Raw genomic sequence first — 18,701 nt, forward strand, 5'->3', positions numbered from 1 at the left:
CGCTGGCTCCCACGTCACCAGGGACAAAGGGAAGGGCCGAGGGGCTCGGAGAGGATCAGCCAGGCAGGAACGGCCTGCGGTGTCCGGGCCAGAGCGGGTCACCCCTGGACCTGGGGACGTGGGGCTCAAGGCCAGCAGCCTCTCCCAGGGCCCAGCCCGCCTGCCTGATAAGATAGGCCGGCCTCCTCCCTGCCGCCCCCTGGGAAGTCCCCACCTGCCTTATCGCCCTCTGCGGCTGTCAGACCCAGCTCGGGGAGGCCCCTCGTCTGTCAGCTGCTCTGGGAGCAGCCACAGGGCTCCCCAGAGACCTGCCGGCCCAGGAGGGAGGTTTTCTGGAGGCCGTAGGACAGGGGCCTGGTGCCCAGGCTCTGTGGCGAGCCGGGGGCGGGGCAGCCCGGAGGCCCTTGTCCGCAGGGACCTCCTTGCGGCTTGAGTCGTCCACAGCTGTGCACCCGGGGAGCCTGTGGGCCAGGCCCCCTCCCGGAGCCCCCAAGGGTGATGGGGTCCTGGTGGTGGGGGCGCTCGGGAGCCCGTGGGCCAGGCCTCCTCCCGGAGGCCCCAAGGGTGATGGGGTCCTGGTGGCGGGGGCGCTCGGGGAGCCCGTGGGCCAGGCCTCCTCCCGGAGCCCCCAAGGGTGGTGGGGTCCTGGTGGCAGGGGCGCTCGGGAGCCCGTGGGCCAGGCCTCCTCCCGGAGGCCCCAAGGGTGGTGGGGTCCTGGTGGCGGGGGCGCTCGGGAGTCCGTGGGCCAGGCCTCCTCCCGGAGCCCCCAAGGGTGGTGGGGTCCTGGTGGCGGGGGCGCTCGGGGAGCCCGTGGGCCAGGCCTCCTCCCGGAGGCCCCAAGGGTGATGGGGTCCTGGTGGTGGGGGCGCTCGGGAGCCCGTGGACCAGGCCTCCTCCCGGAGCCCCCAAGGGTGGTGGGGTCCTGGCGGTGGGGCGCTCGGGGAGCACCCGCTGTGTGTCACACACACAGACACACACACACACACACCTCACAAAGGCTCAGGGAGGTTGAGCCACTTGCCTGAGGTCACAGAGCCGGGAAGCAGGGGGGCGGCTCACTCCGGTTCTGCCCCGTAGCCCCTCGCCTGCGGCCAGGCCCTCCTGACCTGACAAAGGGAGAGGATGCCTGGCTCCATGCCTCCCCTGCCCACACCCACGGCTGCTGCCTGCCCTGATCTCCGGGCCCGTCCTGCAGGTGCTGAGAAGCAGCAGGCCGGGGGGTGGGGGGGGGGTCCAGCCTCGCTGAGAAGGCCGTGGGGAGCTGAGCGCACCTGTACCCACACCTGACTCCACGGAAGGGCGCTCAGGGCGCACGCGGGAAGGAGCCGGCGGAGGCCACGCGGAGGCCGGGCGTGGACTCGCGCGAAGCGGCTGGCACTAAAGCAGAATCCCTGGGTTACCAGGTGCCGCCTGGGTCAGCTCAGGCAGGGGTGGGCGAGAGGGCCGCCAGCGGTCAGAAACGCCGATGAGCAGCTCTCCTGCAAGCCTGACTCTCTCCAGAGGCCGAGTGCTGACCTGCCTGTCCCTCCGCGGGTCCGTGGGGGCGCGGAGGGGGCAGCATCTGAGGACGACGGGCACCCCACCCCAGCATACCCAGACTGGCCGGGCCCCGGCACTGGCTTTCAGAGGAGCCTGCCTCCTTGCTTTCCCCCACACCCCGGGCAGACCCCAGCTCTGCCGCCTCCTGTGGGCCCACTCGAGCCCCAGCCAAAACAGCTGAGCGGGCGTCTGCGACGGGGTCTCCCGGTCAGGGCAGTGTGGTCCTGGGGAGCACACCCCCGGCCGCCTGGCCCCGCCCCACGCAGCCCGGCCCCGGGGGCGTGGTCACGGCTATGTGGGGCACGTGCAGCGCGCCGACAGCCCCCTCGGGCGGGGGAAGGGCAGACGGCTGGCCCCGAGCGGTACGACGACGTGAAACCAGAAAACTCTTTATTGAAAGGTACAAAAGCGTCACAGCAGAGATGTACAGCAATAAATTAGGTGTGGCCGGCCGGGTGGGCCGCTTCGCACCTCGGGGCCACAACATAGGGTCTCTTCTCAATAATTTATATCATGATAAAAGCAGCACAAAAATAAATATTGAAATGAAACTGCTGAGTGGCCGGAGGTGTGGGAGACGGGTGTGGAGCTGACGCGCAGGGCCCTGTCGCCCGGGAACAGGGGGACGGGGCTGTCTTCTTAAATAAAAAAAACCCATATATTAAAACTGTGACAATGAAACTCCAGCGCTCTGGAAGGAGGAGGGGGCACACGGGTCTCCCAGGCCTGGTCGGAGGCCCGAGGGCAGCACTGGGCGGTGGGCGGCCGACTTGAGAGGCCAGGCGTGGGAGGGGGTCTCCCCCACCCGCACTACCAGGGAGCTCTGCTCTATAGAGATTTACAGTATCAAATAGGAAGAAAAGGTACGAAAATCTGCACGATAAAATGTGTATAATTTTTTATATATATATACTTTTCTCTCTTTTAAATATCCCCATGGTCCTTATTGATATCCAATGTGGATTACCTACCATGGCTATGGTATGGACAGCTTCTCTACACGCCCGCCTGGCTCTGAAGGGACCCAGACGTCCCCGAGGCTGCGCCTCCCCCCAGACAGGGGGACGCTTTCCATCTGCAGCCCTTGGGGCCCTCTGCCCTTCCCACACGCCACCTCCTCCTCCCAGGTGGGCTAACGGTGGGAAGCAAGCCGAGGAGCCAGAGCTGCAGCTCAGGGCTTCCGGCCTGCGGGGGGGTTGGGGCTCACCGCCCACCCACCACCCGCCTCTCAGCCCAGCCCTTTCCCAAGAAGGGCAGGAAGGGGCGGCCAAGCCTGGCCACGCTCAGGGAAGGGACACCCAGCAAAGGCCACCGGATCATCAGCGGCTCTGAGTGCCAAGAAGGAAGAGTGGATGAAGGTTCCAGGCAACGATTGAGCACCAAGGTGACAGAGTCCCATGTCCTCTGCTGGCCGACCATCCGAGTGCCCCGGGAGGCAGGTCCTTGCGGCCTCCCCAGCCCAGCGCCCACCCCACCCCCATCCTCACCTTCCCCCACCATCAACACTCCTCGTCCTCCAACCCACCCTCCTCCCTGCTTTCCATCTCATCCAGCAGGACCTCGGCTACTGCCAACTTCACACCTGCTCCCCACAGAATGTGCCCCCCCCCCCCGCCTGCCCCCAGGGCTCCCCTCTCCTGGCCAGGCGGCTGCTGCTCCTCGCTGGGGACCGCCCCTGGGTCACCCGACAGGGAGAGGAAACCCAAAGCTTGCACGTGCCCCAGGAACAAGCCGCTCCCGCTCCCGGAGGCCCCCAGAGCGGCTGGCGCCCGGCAGGACGGCAGGTACACATGTGCGCATGTTCACACGCACAGGTGTGTGCAGGCTGGCACACCCTGGCGCACGCGCTCAGCCCTTCCTCCGCCCACTCAGGGGGTCTGGGCCACTGGCCAAGGCTGCAGCAGGGTCACAGTGTTTGGACCCCGCAGGGGGCGGTTCCTCCCGGGCGCCCAGGCGCAGTTGGCGTGTTGAAGGGGTGCTGGCCCGTGCGGGGTGTGGACACGCTGCCGCGTGCAGACGAGCAGCTCGAGGGAGGGGTGGAAGACGTCTGGGCTGGGGGCCTCCTGAGAGCCTTCGTCCACACACCCTGCCCCTGCCGGCGCCAGACAGAGAACCCGGGAGGCAGCCGGAAGCGGGAGACGGCCCGGAGTGGGCGGCGGAGCCCGGGGCAGGCGGGGCGTGCGGTGCGCGTGCGCGTGCGAGTGTGCAGGGCGGGCGGCGCGCGGAACGCCCTCTGTTCCCGCCTGCCGGCCCACAGGAGTTCACAGGGTCCACTCTCCGCGGGACCGCGCCCCTCGGCCGGGCGGGCACTAAGAGGCGGCCGAGAAGGGCACGGAGGCGGAGGCGGCCATCTCGGCGGACTTGACGATGGTGATGACGCTGGTGGTGGCCACCTTGGTGGGCGTGACAGGGCCGCGGGCCACGGTGCGGGCGAAGGTCTGCAGCGCCTCGTACTTGGAGCGCAGGGCGTCCAGCTCGAGCCGCATGCTGCTGTTCTCGCGGGCTAGCTTCTCCACCTCCTGCTGCAGCTCCACACGCTGGCGCTCCAGCTCCTCCTTCTGCGTCACGCGCTTGATGCGGCAGCTGGCCGCGTAGCCGCGGTTCTTGAGAGTGCGGCGCCGCTGCTTCAGGCGCACCACCTCCTCGCGCGTGAGGCCCCGCAGGTGCTGGTTCAGCTCCCGCACCGACATGGACACCAGCTCATCGTCGCTGAGCGCTGCGGCGTTCTCGCCCGCCTCCTTCTTGACCTGCGGGGCCGCGGTGCGGGGTCAGCTCCGGGGGCCAGTACTCGGGCTGTGAGTGGTGCAAGGGGCCGAGCCCCTCTGCCCCCCAGGCTGCCCCCCCACCGGGCACGGGATGGGCACCACGGCCTCACCGGGCGTCGGGCACATACCATGCGGGGCGCAGGGCATCCCGAGGGGGCCGTTGGCTACGGCCTGCTGTGAGCCGGCTATCTCAACCCTGCGAGGCCCACCCAGCTATGCTGCCCTCTGGGGACCTCCAGTACCTGGTGCAGGCTGCTGGGCTCGTTAGCCCAGCCCTGCCCTGCCTGCCCCTCGGGTCCACGGGGTGTCCCCAAGGCCACCTTGACCCAGCAGGGGCCTGGAGGTCTGCAGGCCACACACACACACACACACACACAGACACACACACACACACAGACACACACACACAGACACACACACACACGGAGAACCAACTCCCGCCAGCCCCAGGGGGCTCTGCAGGACCAGAGGCCGCGCTGCCCACATCCAGGTGCTGGGCTGATGAGCACATCCCTGCCGGCAGGCACCCACCCCTCTACCCCAATGTCTCCTGAGGCCGCAGCCCTGACTTTTCCCGCTTCCCTCAGGTACTTCCTCTGGCCCGCGGCCCCCTCCCCACCTTGCTGACTGGCGCCCTTCCGCACACGCCAGGGCGGTCCCGGGGCAGAGAAGGGGCTGCGCCCACCCTCCCTTACCTTCAACGCCTTGTTCGCTTTGGGATTAGTCGTCATAACCTGGGCACAGTCACCCGGACAGAACCACCTGGAAATGGTAGCTGGAAATCAGAGAGACGAGTGCAGTCAGTTTCTGGCAGGGGCCGGGGGGACAGGCCGCCGTCACAAGTGACCCGCGTGGGGACGGCCCCCTGCAGGGGCACCAGGGAGGCTCTGCTCCCCAGTCCGCACCATCCGGTCACAGCGCCCTGAAAGCAAGGGCATCCCGGCGGGCCTGAGCCTCTGCCGAGGGCGGAGGGCATGCCGGGTCACGCCCTCCAGTCCAGCATCCACGCTCGGGGCGGCCTGGACGCACCTCGTCTGGGGTCCAGCAGTCACATGGCTGTCGCGCCCGCAGGGCCCCGGCCACGAGTGCCAGTGCCAAGGGCCGGCACCAGGCAGGAGCCGTGGCTGCTCCCTGCCCTGAGCTGGACGGCGGCACCGGGGCAGCGCGTGGGATGCCTCGCCCAGGGCTCCACGTGTGCGGCAGCAGAGTCCCTTCCCGGGAGGCCACATCTCAGCCGAAAAGCACGCCAGCCCCAGGGACGCGCCCGCCCTGGCAGGACCCTGTCGCCCTGGGCCCACCTGGCCCCCGACAGGAAGGCCCCCTTTGGGGAACTGCAGCCTTGCTGAGCTCGCCCTCACCCTCCCCGCAAGACCTACCTCCTCCAAGGGCACTGCAGCGGTGACATCACCCCCTCCACTGAGGCTGCCCCACAGCCATGACCCGAGGCCCAGAGGGTGGGTGGGGGCTCCCGACACGGGCCAGCCCCGGACTGGGGGAGCGGGAGTCGCTGCCTCCAGCGCCCACCGACCGTCTGGCGGGAGCTGTCCCCGCCGCCCGCCACCCGCCAGCCGCCAGCCCCCACCGCCCGCCCTTCTCATTTTCGCGTCTGCATTGTGTCACACATTCTAATCATTCATGAAAAAGCCAGCCAAAGCATCCCAAGCATGATTCCCCTCTGATAGTTGCCATGGCAACCTTGGGACGTAGCCAGCCCCTGATGGTCGCCATGGAAACGGAGAAGCCCACAGCAACAACGGCTCTGGGCAGGCCGCACTGACAGCACAGTGCGGGGCCCTTGTGGGCAAGCGGCCCCCAGGCCTGCAGCCGGGCAAGGCGCGCGGAAGACCCGGCCCCAACGCGCGCACGGGCCTCGGGCTCACGGGCACCCCGAGGGGAGCTGAGCAGACAGAGATGCCGAGGAGGCTCTGGGGGCGGACACGGAGGCTCAGCAGGGGCCCCGTCTCCAGGTGAGGGAGACGCGCTGGGCCGCCTTCCCCTGGAGCCCCGAGACCCTCACGGTGGCACCGCCGGCACCCCCAGGCCCCGGCCCCGCCTCTGGCAGCCCGTCCACCCTTCAGCACCAGAGGATCTCAGCACCCCGGCCTGTGCCCCGTCTGCTCTCCCAGCCCTGGGGGGGCAGGCCCTCGTGGGCTTGCGCATGTGCCCACCGCGGCCCCAGCAGGCGGTGAGAGCTGCAGCCTGACTGCGGCTTGACCCCTGGGTACCCAGGACGCCCTCTGGGCCACCCTTCCCCGGCTCGGGGGTCAGTCTGGGCCTGGAGAAGCCACTGGGAGGGCCGGCGGGCCGGGCGGCTGAGAGGCCATGAGAAACTTCTCCATGCTGAGCGAGGAGGGGCCGCTATCATTCCAGCCCGCTCCCAGCACGCCAGGGCATAGCTGGGCGGTGAGTCACCAGCTGTTTACAGAGCCGGGCTCACATTCCCACAGGCGGAGGCCCCGCCCACCCCCGGTGGGAAAAGGAAGGGCAGGGGGCCTGCGCTGGACCAAGCAGACCCTCAGGGACCTGCCAGCCTGGCCGGGACTCCAGCGCCTTCCCAGGGATGCCTCCCCTGGGGACCTGCCCACCGTGATGTCACCCGGCAGGGCACCCAGGGCCCAGGACCCCCGTCCACCGGGTCAAGTCTGCTGGGGCAGACCCCAGGCCCCACGTCTGCCCGCGCCGAGCCCACCGGGTCCGCCTGGCCTCCGGGCCCAGGCCCAGGGCGAGGAGCCTTGGCAGAGACGGGGGAGTGCAGCCTGGCTGGGGTTCCCCCGGGGCCTGACCTCAGGGGGCTTTACCCAGTCCTTAGGGCCCCACTCGAACAGACGGAGCCAAGGGGCTGGATCCCAGCCTCTGAGACAAGCTGGGGGTGACAGACCCTCTCCTCTCTGTGGCTCTTGGTTTTCTCTTCTGAAAAATGTGGGGCTCGGAACCAAGGGCCCAGTGCCAAACCTCTTCAGCTGGGCCACTCTGGTGACACCGGGAGATACACCCTGACCCTGGGCGCTCACCCCAGGGTCTGCACAAGGACCCCCACCCCAGGGGAAAGGGGGGTGAGCCCCAGGCAAGCAGACGCCGGCCGGCCCTGCCCACTGTCACGACCCCCACAGACCCGGGTGCGTCAGCGCTCGGCTTCCACCTGCTGAGGGCCCGGGGCTCACGACGAAGTCAGGCTGTGGGTCGGCAGGCCGAGAGCCCTCCCGTGGACTCAGTGTGGGGACGGCAGCGGCAGGCTACTCACCTCTCCCCAAAACACCTGAAACACCCCCAGACCGACCTGATGTCACTTCAGGCTTCAGAAAACAACAACATGCTTTTGGAAAGAGGTTCAGAGAAGGGTTTTGCAGGTGTGAACTAGAGTCTGTAGGACAGCTGACTGGGGAAGAGCCGCCCTGAAAGAGTGTTTGTGACCCCTGCAGCCGTGCGGGCCAGCGGAGCTCACAGGCGGGGACCCAGCAGGGGGAGACGGTGGCCAGGGGCGGGCAGGGCGCGCAGGGCCAGCGCTGCTGCGTCGGAGCCTGGACCCTCCACAGACCTTCCCGACAGCCTGGCCAGCGGCTCGTCATGGCGGCATCACCCACGAAGCCAGACCGGCAGGCTGGGACCCCAGATGGGGCTGCCTCAGCTCCCTCTCCCGCCCCAAGGAGCCGCTGGTCCAGCGCAGACAGCCAGCACCTCTCCTAGGAACACCTCCCAGCCAGCCGTTGGCTAAGACGCTGCTTTTCAACCCAAAGCCAGAAACTCCATTCCGATGTCCAGCTGAACATGAAACAGGGCGTCCCCTGTAGGGAAGGGGCACCCAGCAGCCTAGACGGAGGCAACCCCGGGGACCACACGGTCTGCAGTAAATTCGGGAGCAGCCCTCCCCTTCTGGGCCCGTGAGAAACAGGGCAGGGTAGGGAGCCCGGGTCTGACAGCGCAGGACGGCCCTTCCAGGAGGCAGGTGAGCTCGGGCCAGGCTCTCTGCCTGCCCTCCTTCTCACTTGTCCCTGCCGCGGCTGAGATCTGGCTCCTGGGGTGACGCATGGCCTGGCCGGCCCCTGCGTGCTCCAGCCCTCCCTGGGCCCCGGCCCAGGGAACCCGCTCTTCATAAGCGCAGCCAGTGGTCAACGGGAGCGCGACCCACCTGGGCAGCCCTGGGCTTAGATTCCCCAGGAGCAAAGGGGGCCTCGAGAGGCTCAGACTCTCATCAGACTGCACGACCAGTCTGCATGCCAAGGTCGTGAGCCCGGGCAGGAGAAGCCAAGTCAACGTTGAGCAGGGCAGGCTCCCGACGCCTGCGCCGCTCAACCCAAGAGAGGGGGACGGAGCGGACCTTCCACTCCCAGGCCTCGGGGGCATCTGAGGGGAGGGGACAGGTCACCGTCACGGCAGCCCAGAGTGAACCCCAAAGCCTGAACCACCATGCCTGCTGCCTCTGCTCTGGGGACCGGGGCCTCCTCTTGAGAGACCCCCGGCCAACTGCCCCTCGGGCTGGCCCCACGGCAGGTGCCTATCTCCCAGACAAGCACCCGTCTGCTCATCCGTCCTAGAAAGGAGCCAGCAGAGGTAGGTCCCAGAACCCGGAGGGCGCCCACCACCTGTGCCAGCTCCCTGAGATGGGGTGTGTCCCACCGCGCACTGCTGGCCACCCCACCGGCCCGGCCCACACCCAGCCTGCAGGCTGGCCCTGGCTGGCCGCCCTCCGGCAAGACGTGACTGTCTGCCTGGCCTGGAGGACGTCTGGTCACCTTGCCTTTGCAGCCTGAGGAAGCTGTGTCATCCTGGCCACGTCCAGAGGTGACTCAGGCGGCCGCCGGGCTGACAGCAGGCTGAACGCTGCCCCACCCCCACCACCCAGCTTCAGGCAGGGCCCCTGCTCCCCTGGATCCCCCGCCGCGGGGGGTTCTGCTCTCCCCCAGCCCAGCAGGGCCGACCAGGGCTCCGACCAGCCCCACCTCTCTGTCCAGCCAGGAATACGATAGCTGTGGAGCACCCCAGCCTGCACCGTCCTAGAGACGTCCCCTCTTGCACCACGCTCCTCCTGGGTCTCCAGCTTGGGTGGCGGCCCCAGGCCTCCCCTCCCCTCTGCGCCCACCTGCTGGCTTGGCCCGCATATGCTGTGATGCTGCAGCCCTTCAGCACCGCCTGGGCATGGGCCCCCGAGTCTGGTCTGGATTCCCATCCCAGTGCCTCAAACTCAGCCCCCACAAGCAGGCAGGGGGAGTCCCTCCTGAAGCCGCCACTCCCAGGGCCACCTGGTGCCATGCCAGGCCTCCCCCATGAGCTTCCTGAAGCCCCCGCCCATCTGTGCCAGGGACCCTCCCGCTTCCGAGCGCCTGTCCCTCCGCCATTGCCCCCTTCCTTCCCTCGATTCACGTGCAGGAGGTGGGCGCCCCCCTCCTGAACACGCAGCCAGGGCAGTGCCCGGATGGATGGCAGGGGCACCCTCACCTGCCTGCGCCCCACGACTCCTGGCAAGTGGAAGGTCTGCTGCATGAGCAGGTGCCAGCGCCTGCGTGAGGGGGGGGCTGGGGCAGCTTCCACCCCGTCTCCTCTCCGCCCCTCTGCCCAGGGCACCCAGGTGGGCAGTGAGGAAAGGCAGGCAGTGCGAGTGGGGCTGTTTCCTCAGCGAGAACCTGTAGACTGTTCTGTAGACTAAGACCCCGCAGGTTCATCTCTACCTGCTCTAAAATCCTACGATTGTGAGATGACACTCTCAATTTCCTGAAACTGTAAGAAAGAGGAAACATGACGAGTCTGTGACTTATAAAAAGCAAAAGTAAATACCGGAGCAATGCATCTTCCATCAGCTGAGAACAGGGAGGTGGGGAGCAGGGTGGAGAGTGAGTCACTGTTTACTGCCCCGAGGAGCAGCCACGCAGAGGACTGTCCCCACTGGCTGGGGCTCCATTTCCCGTGCGGACTGGACCTGCTGCCCAGAAAGTCCATCCAGAAACCTTTAGACTCAGGAACAGCCAGGACACAGGCAGGAATCCGAGGTTCCCTGAGACTGTAAACAACTCTCCAGCTACGGCAGAGCCTGAGGGTGAAAGCACGCACCGCAGTAGACAAAGAATGGTCCGGAAAACGACCTCGCTTGGCAGCAGCCTCAGCCCTCAGCCGCAGGGCTGGAGAAAGGGCTGGAACGCAGCAAGCCCTGGAGCCGACTTCCCCAGTAGCCGCGATTCAACTCCCATTTTTAGCAACTACCTTGAAAGTGAGCGATGCTGAACTTGGAAGCTGTCCCTTAAAGGCCAGCCCTGCTCAAGCACGAGACGCAAACGCGCTCGGGCGAGAAGCCTCGCTTGTGGTTCTGAATTAATAAATGTTTTATTCTGGAATACCGAGAGGTCCAGCTTAAAGTTGTAAGAGCAGACACCCTCTACCGAGCTCAAACATCCCTACTGGACCCAGGGAGGGAAGTTCTCGGATAGGAGGCAACCATCCACAATGCAACAAGTTGCAGGTGTGCCCCTACCCACCTGCACAGCCCACCTTCAGTGTTCCAGGCCCTCCCACCTGCTTAAAGAAATGCTTTTTTAAAAAGGGTCACCCCCCTCCCCCAACCCCCAGCCAGCAAAGACATCAGGCTTGGGGACTGGGCTTCAGAGATGGCAGCCAAGGCATTCGGCAACACTTCATTAAGACTCCTGTGTAGCAACCCCTGTGCTGGCAAAACCTGGCCGATGCCAACAGAGGGGCGAGGGGACGGCAATGGGCAGCCAGGCCACACTGCCCGGAAGCCACCGATCTGTCACCATGGGACCTCCAGAGAACAGACACCTGGCAAGGGGGGGCTGAGTGGCAGCCAACTCTGAATGAACTGTCAGGGGGAGGATCTCACTTCTCTAGGCTACCCTACCGTGGGGAAGGTAAACAAGAGCGTAATCATTAACACAAGAGGGAGAGCAGGGGACTTCCAGCAACGCGGCCTCCGGCTGCTCCCGGAATGTGAGCAGAAGGGGCGAGCGCCGCTTGGGTGAGGGCTCCGGGACACGTGGCGAGTGAGGACACTGCTTCTGGGGGCAGGGGACGGGCGGGGGGGGGGGGTGCGGGGGCAGGGCGGAGCGACCGTGCTTTCCCAACACAGACCAGAGGCCAGGTGGCGGGGCAGGTGTGTGGAACCGCGCAGTGTCCGGAACTCAACAGAAGTAGCGAATGGCCTCTGTTCCCAGTTAGAAGAGGCGGAGACCCCCACTCACCGAGGAGAAAGATGAGACGCGAGCCACGGGCTTCGGGAAGTGAAGCGCTCGTCGCCCCCTTCCCCACCCCAAGCTCCCATGCCGAGGCCTCCCTCAGTGAACCCCGGCAGATCGGCTGCTCGGACAGGGACCCGGTCAGCAAGGCCCCTGCTCCTCGCCCTGCGCACGTCCGGCGCGGCGGGGACCCGGGCGCGCGCGGGCAGCGCAGGCCGGGCCTGAGCGCCGCCGGGGCGGGACCGCGCCGCCGAACCCGGCAGCGCCCAGGTGCGCGAGGCCCGGGTCGCCCGGGTCGCCATGCGCTCCCCGGCACGTGGCCCCCGCTGCGCCCCCGCTTCCCCCAAGCGCATCTCCGGGGACCCGCAGAGCAGAACAGGTGGGGCGGGCCGGGCAGGGGCGTCAGGCCCACCGGAAAGCCGCGCTGCCCACCCGTCCATCCCCGGGCCCGCCTGGCACCCGCCGCCCCCGGACGCGGGCCGGGGCTCAGGGATGGGGGCGCGCCCCCGAGGAAGGGCCCCCCTCCCGCACGGCGCGCTCGGGGCAGGACACCCGATCGCAGGTGCGCCGGCCAGGCCAGGGTCCCGAGGTCCGACACCAGCAGCCGCGGGACCGAGGCGGCAGAAGACTCGGCGGCGGGGGCCCCCCGGGCGGCCCCTCGGCCCCTCGCCCGGCCCCACCCGGCCGCCCCTCACCTGGCGTCGCGCGGGGGGCGCGGGCGCGCGGCGGCTCCTCGCGGGCACGCGCTTTCCTCGCGCTCAGTCTCCCGCTTCCCGTCGGCCGCCGCCTCCGCCGAGCGCTCGGGCTCCGACCTCGCGGAGAACAACAAGTCCCCCCCGCCGCCCGCCGCCAGCCCGCCCGCCCGGCTCCCCAGCATCTGACACCGCTTCCGGGATCGGCGTCGGGGCGCGTCACGCCGCCCCGCCCACCGCGCGCCGCCCCGCCCGCCCGCCGCGCGCGCCAGCGCCCCGCCCACTCGAGGCACCACCCACCGCGCGCCGACACCCCCCCCAGGCCCCGCCCGCCGTTGGCTCCGCCCCCGAGCCCACCTGCGCTGAGCGGAGCGGCAGTACTGTGACCGCAGGTGCAGCGCGCGCCGCGCGGTGGCGGCAGCAGTCCCCAGACGTCGAGAGCCGGGAGCACCCAGTCTCCCTGTCGCTTGCCCGCTGGCAGCTCGGCGGGAGGGCAAACTCTTGTCTGCAATCCACATCCATATTCTCCAGTTGGCCTCCCAAACCTAAAAGCCCCCACCTCCCAGGCCAGCTCGTCCCTGAGATTCACTAGGGCCCTCAGAGACCCCGATCTCCCCAGGGTTAGCTGCAGCAGAAACCCCTGTTGGGGACAGTCTGGTGGTTTTGTCAAGAGAGGAGGTGGGTCTGGGGGCACACCAACCTCCCTGTCTTGGTGGGGGGGCTGGCCCCACCAATGAGGGAAGAGCCCTGACATGATAGACACCCCTGTCTTTTGATTTCCCGGTTTGACCAAGATACGGGTAGAGAGAACAAGATAAAATGGTGTTAAATGGTTTCAACCCAGAGCCTCAGGGTTAAGGGGCTCCAAGACCCCTGGCCTGGAAACAGTGCCCACCTAAGGCCCGGCTGATGGTTGCTGTGGGGAGGTAGACCCCGAAAAGGCAGAATAGAATGCTGCCCGGCCTCAGGCCAGGGCCAGGTCGGGAGAGGAGGGCCCCCTCCTGCTGCACGGAAGCTGGGGAGCTGACCCGTGCGGTCACACGCCCCGACCCACTCCCCCCTCCCCAGCACTTGGATGGGAGGCTGGATCCCTGGACGGTTTCTGGATCCTTCTCGGAAGTAATGAGCTACGTCCATGAGGCCGCATTTCTGAGTTCTGAGAGAGCAGGGAAAGTCGCTCAGGCCGGTGTGGGGGCGGGGGGCCTGAACCATCTTGGGCCTTTCAGAGTGTATCCCGGCAACAAGCGGGGAACGTGCCAGGGGGTTTTCGGGCCCCCCGTCTGCAGCCCCCAGACAGGTGGGCTTCCTTCTGAGCGACCTGGCCCCGGGGGGGCACCGGGCACGCTGGACTTCGCAGCAGTAACAGCTGCCAACAAACATAGCCGCGTTCGCCCCTGCAGGGTGTTTTCAGAGCTGGAATTTGAAAGGTGTTTCCCCTTCTCCCAGCCCATGCCCTCCGTTCTCAGTTGCGGCTCTCTCAGCAGGACTCCACGGTGAGAGGTCAGGGTGATGGACTCTGTCCTCAGTGTCCTCGTTTCCCTCCTGGCCTGCAGACTCTTCGTATTAACGTGGTCACCAAGGGCACTGTCTAAATGGTCTCGGGGCCACGGCCGCCGGGCGCAGAGAAGGAGCAGCAGGTGGATGTGGGAGCCGAAGGACACAGCTGAGCCGGGACTGATCACGTGGGTTCACTTCTGGGTCTCAGCTTCCCCAGCTGGAAAATGGGCTTGATAAACGAACTTTACAAAACAGAAACTGGCTCACAGACTTAAAGCAGGAGCTTATGGTTACCAGGGTGGGGGCGGGGGAAGTGTAAGGGGACAGAGATACCGGGAGTTTAGTACAGACATGTACACACTGCTGTAGTTAAAACAGATAACCAGCAAGGACCTGTATCACAAGCTCCCTGCATAACACAGGGAGCTCTGCTCAATATTCTCTAATAACCTCAATGGGAAAAGAATTTGATAAAGAACAGATGCATATACATGTATAACTGAGTCACGTTGCTATATACCTGAAACTAACACAACAATGTTAATCAATTCTCCAACATAGAGTATATTTTTTATTTTTTAAAATTTTTTAAAATAAGTTTTTTAAATAAAAAATAAGATGGGCTTGATAAAATCAAATTAAGATGGGCTTTTCACTTTTAATTAATTAATTAATTAGGCTGCAGTGGGTCTTAGTTGCGGTATGTGGGATCCAGTTCCCAGACCAGGCTTCGAACCTGCACTGGGAGCCCCACGCAGTGGGGACACAGCGTCTTAACCACTGGACCATCAGGCAAGTCCCAAGACAGGCTTTTTAAATAAGTGATGTTGAGACAACATGACAACCATTCAGGATAAGATAAAGTTGTGCCCATGGTTCACCTACAGGGTACGGCAATATTATGCGTCTCAAAGGGATCAAGTAATTATTATTTTAAAAGAAACCATGAAGTGATGAGAAGGTTCTGGAAATGGACGGCAGGGGCTGCCCAGCAATGGGAATGCGCTTGATGCCCCGGAGCCGAGACACCAAAATGGTTAAAATGGGGAGTCACACGTTACTTTCATGTCACCACAACAAAAAAATCAGTTTAAGAGAGCATTCACATATTGAAGAATACATGAGTGACTTCCTTTAAAACTTCACAGTGGGAAAATGTTTCTTCTAATTATGATGAAAAATCAAAACTCATAAAAATGACTTAATAACTTCCCCGGTGGTACAGTGGCTGAGAGTCCGCCTGCCAATGCAGGGGACATGGGTTTGGTCCCTGGTCCAGGAAGATCCCACATGCCGTGGAGCAACAAAAGCCCGTGCGTCACAGCTACCGAAGCCCGCGTGCCCTAGAGCCCGCGCCCTGCAACAGGAGAAGCCACCGCAATGAGAAGCCTGCGAACACCAATGCAGACTCCACTCACCACAACTAGAGAAAGCCCAGGGGAGCAACAGAGCCCCAGCACAGCCACAGAACAATAAAAAATCTAAAACGTGATTTCAGGCAAAAATCACCATAAGCAAAGTTACCATGCAAACAATAGACTAGGACTGTTCCCGTACACAAAGGACTCCTAGAAACGTAAAAGACAAATAAAAGGAGCAAAGGATAGGAAGAGATCAGTCACAGAAAAGGACATCAACATGACAGATGCAGCAAAGGCGTCCACCGCGGAGAAAACGCACGTTACCACGGCATCGCGACACCACGGCTCATCTCCCAGGGTCCGAAAGCCAGAGCGCTTCCTTGGATGGGAAGGCTGGGGGGACGAGCCCTGGGGCACACTGCTGGGGGCGTGCGGGGGGGGCAGTATCTGACAGCTTCTTGTATACTTACCTTGGACCTTACTTGACCTCAGACCCAGTCACTCACTTCTGGAAATCTCTGCCACATGTGCACCTGGTCACATGTGAAGTTGGGAGTGTACGAGCTCACCGTTGTGGCAGTACCTGTAATAAGGGAAGATGGGAAACCACATTGTCATTATCAAAGGACCAGCTGAATAAACTGTGGAACGCCTGCATGGGGGAGTACTGCGCTGCCATGCAAACAGAACGCAAGAGGTCCCATGCATTGATGTCAAAGACTTCAGGGTCTGTTATACACGGAATATCACGGTGCAGAACTAGGGCATGATGTGCGACCTTTAGTGTAAGGAAGGGAAGGACATAAAAATGTATGCAGTTGGCGCTCTGTGTCTTTGGGTTCCATATCCTCAGATGCAACCAGTCTCAGATTGAAAATATTCAGGGGTAAAACTTCTCAAAAGTTCCAGAAAGCAAAAACTCGGGGCTGCAATGCACTGGCAGCTCTTTACATGCCAATTATATCACTTTAAGTGTCACAGGTAATCTAGAGATGATTGACAGCATATGTGTGTGGGTTTCATGCAAATACTGTGCCATTTAAAAAAAAATTTTGGGGGTTGTGCCTCATGGCATATGAGATTTTAGTTCCCTGACCAGGGACCGAACCTCTGGCCCCCTGAATTAGAAGGGCAGAGTCTTAACCACTGGACCACCAGGGAAGTCCCCTGTGCCATGTTACGGAAGGGATTTGAGCATCCTCGGAGCTTGGTATCCCTGGAGGACCTACGGCGGTATTCACGTCTGTACCTGCAGAAGGCAGGCTGGGGGTAAAACGGAAACCCAGGGCGAGTGTTGCCCGTGGCTGGCGGGGCCGACGCCGCAGGGACAGAAACGAGATGCTGTGTCAGCCTCTTTATGTCAGTGCCACTGCCAGACCATGTAACGTATTAGCTATTCAAGGCTATAAAATCAAATTAAAAATGAAATAAAGTGGAGGGAACTAGGCTGACCTCACAGGACTGTCGTGAGAGTGCAGTTTCTAAACGGCTGCGGAGACCTTTGCACCGCTCCGGGTCCTGGTTGGCCTTGACAAATAGCCCTTTTATGACGGCTTTATGGGGAAGGCAGAGCTGGTTACCAGATAAACGGCTCCTCTTTGCCCTGGGAAGAGGCTTGTGACCGTCAAGGCCCCTGCCTGGGGCAGGCAGACTTGCCCATTGTCCAGCTGGGTAGAGCTGGTGCCCAGGGAGGAGTCTGGGCTCCCCCTCCCCACCCAGGGTCCACCCGGCTCCTCCCTCCTCCCAGACAGCTGGAGGCCGTGGGCAGACTCAGGTGATCCTGGCCAAGGTCCGGGGAAAGAGAGGGACACTGAGGCCCGGAGATCAGTGACTCTGTCTGCAGCGGAGGGGACGAGGGGCCCGCTTCAGCCCGGGAGGCTCCCAGCAGTTACGACGCCTCGGCATCCCCACAGTTACCCTCAGGATCCCGAACCCCTGAGAGGTGGAGGGCTGGAGCCTTGGGGGGCCGGCATGCATGGACTCCTCCTGCACGCCCACCCAGCCCCAGGCAGGCCAGCAGGGCTCTGGAGGAACCAAGGGCTGGCGCTGGCACTCAGGCCTGCGAGGGGCCGCCCTCGTTGGGGGATGTGTGCACCTGCTCCGGACCCCGGTCCCTCCCTCGGGGAAGCTTCCGGGGCCAAGGCCCCTCCTGGGAGGGCAGAGCCGCCCTGCTCCCCACAGCCTGGGCCCCGCCAGGAAGCAGGGGCTGGAGGGGCGGCTGGGAGCCTCTGGCTGCTGGTTCCCACCTGGCTTCTGGGGCGAAGGAGGTGGTGGCCTGGCAGGGACAGGGGCCCGTCTGGAACCCTCTGTGTCCCAGCAGTCTCCTCCCGCTCCAGCTCCGGGGAAGGGGCCCCTCGCATCTCCAGCCTGGGAGGGGGGCAAGGGGCCGCAGAGAGAGGAAGCGGCGTCGGGCTTCCAAGGGCGCTGCGCTGCGTGTGGTCCTCTCTGCGTCCATTCGAGCAGAGCTGCCTGAGGATCACACGGGGGAGCTCTCTGTGAAAGGAAAAGACCTCAGTTATCGTGGCCCCAGGTTCACATATTCCTGAGAAATAAAGCTGGTCTCCAGTCACACTTGAGAACAATTCTATCAAGATTCCTAAAGAAGGTACCTCCCTCCCTCCTGCAACCTCCCTGCCCACCGCCTCTCCTGTGTTTACCCGGGGCCCTGGGGCTTGGAACGGGCTCCTGGAGTTGTGGGGGGTCCTCGCGGGGCTGAGCCCCCACCCACATTGTCTGCACTGACCCTGGGAGTTAGTGCTGGCGGGAACTGAGATTTAGGAGTCGGGCGGCATCTGGGCGCTCTGCAAAGCCCCTGCTCCCAGGTGAGGGTCCTGCAGCCGCCCCACCCGGCATTTCCAGCCCAGCCGCGGCGGCCGGCCAGGAGGGGCACGCTGGCTGCCCCCGTGGTCTGCAGCCCCGCCCCACACTGGTACCCACGGGCTACCCAGGTGCTACTCGGCCCCCTTTCCCAGGCGGGGCACCTGAGACGCAGGCGATGGCAAGCTCGCCCGCTCGTGGCCACCAGCGTCTTGCTGAAGATGCTCACTGCCTTGTCTCCAGGCCTGGGGCCCAAACCCTGTGGGTTATAAAGGAGGAGGGCCCGTGGTGATCAAGGCTCTGAGAGCCGGTTCTCACGGGTGCCTGTGGGGCGGGGAGACCACTCGCCACCTTCCCTCAGTCAGCACAGGAGACATGCCTTTGATTCTGCAAAGAAACACACCTTTCCTGCCCGTGGGACTTGGAGATGCTGGAGGGCGGGGATCTCAGCCAGGATGATTCGGGCCTGGGGACACTTGGTCAAGACCGGACACAGTTTTGTATTTTGGGTTGTCACAGCTTGGAGAAGGACAAAGGCTGTGGTCAGACGTTTCTCTCTCAATGACTGCACTTGACTCTAGGATCCAAAACTAAAAATTCTTTTGCCAAGTCATGCCTTTCCGTCTGGAGTTGTAAGTGACCGCGATAACGGTCCCTGTTCACACAGCCACGTGGGCTTTGCTACAGACAGCACAGCAGAGGCTTCCTCACCAGTGAAGCCAGCGATGCTCTGGTGTGTGAGACCTACACAGAAACCCTGCAGCTCTCCCTGCTGATGCTGTGGGTCTGCTCAAGAGGACATTCTGAGCGGTTCTCCCCTGTCCTACTGAGAAAAAGAATTGCTACTGGCAT

At 64.0% G+C, this 18,701-nt stretch overlaps 1 protein-coding gene across 3 annotated transcripts; it reads right to left on the reverse strand.

Annotated features, from left to right (window-relative positions):
• Window positions 1-1,912: 1,912 nt before the first annotated feature.
• MAFK (MAF bZIP transcription factor K) lies at window positions 1,913-12,372 on the reverse strand. 3 transcript variants are annotated; one of them, XM_043455484.1, is made up of 3 exons: window positions 12,178-12,372; window positions 5,000-5,079; window positions 1,913-4,286 (listed from the first exon to the last, which is right to left on the reverse strand). In XM_043455484.1, the coding sequence occupies exons 2-3, from the start codon at window positions 5,033-5,035 to the stop codon at window positions 3,849-3,851; spliced, it is 474 nt and encodes a 157-aa protein (XP_043311419.1). In that variant the 5' UTR covers window positions 5,036-5,079; window positions 12,178-12,372; the 3' UTR covers window positions 1,913-3,848. The 3 variants fall into 3 exon arrangements, with proteins under 3 accessions (XP_043311419.1, XP_043311418.1, XP_043311420.1); XM_043455483.1 differs by lacking the exon at window positions 12,178-12,372 and adding an exon at window positions 10,074-11,155; XM_043455485.1 differs by lacking the exon at window positions 12,178-12,372 and adding an exon at window positions 5,681-8,329.
• Between the last annotated feature and the right edge of the window lie 6,329 nt (window positions 12,373-18,701).

This window comes from Cervus canadensis, chromosome 32 (assembly GCF_019320065.1).
Source record: "Cervus canadensis isolate Bull #8, Minnesota chromosome 32, ASM1932006v1, whole genome shotgun sequence".
Taxonomy (NCBI): domain Eukaryota; kingdom Metazoa; phylum Chordata; class Mammalia; order Artiodactyla; family Cervidae; genus Cervus; species Cervus canadensis.

Bases quoted from the DNA above. Each gene is read 5' to 3' on its own strand.
- MAFK (XM_043455483.1), bottom strand. The intron at 4,287-4,999 runs GTAAGGGAGGGT...GCGGCCCCGCAG, and splicing joins AAGCGAACAAGGCGTTGAAG to GTCAAGAAGGAGGCGGGCGA.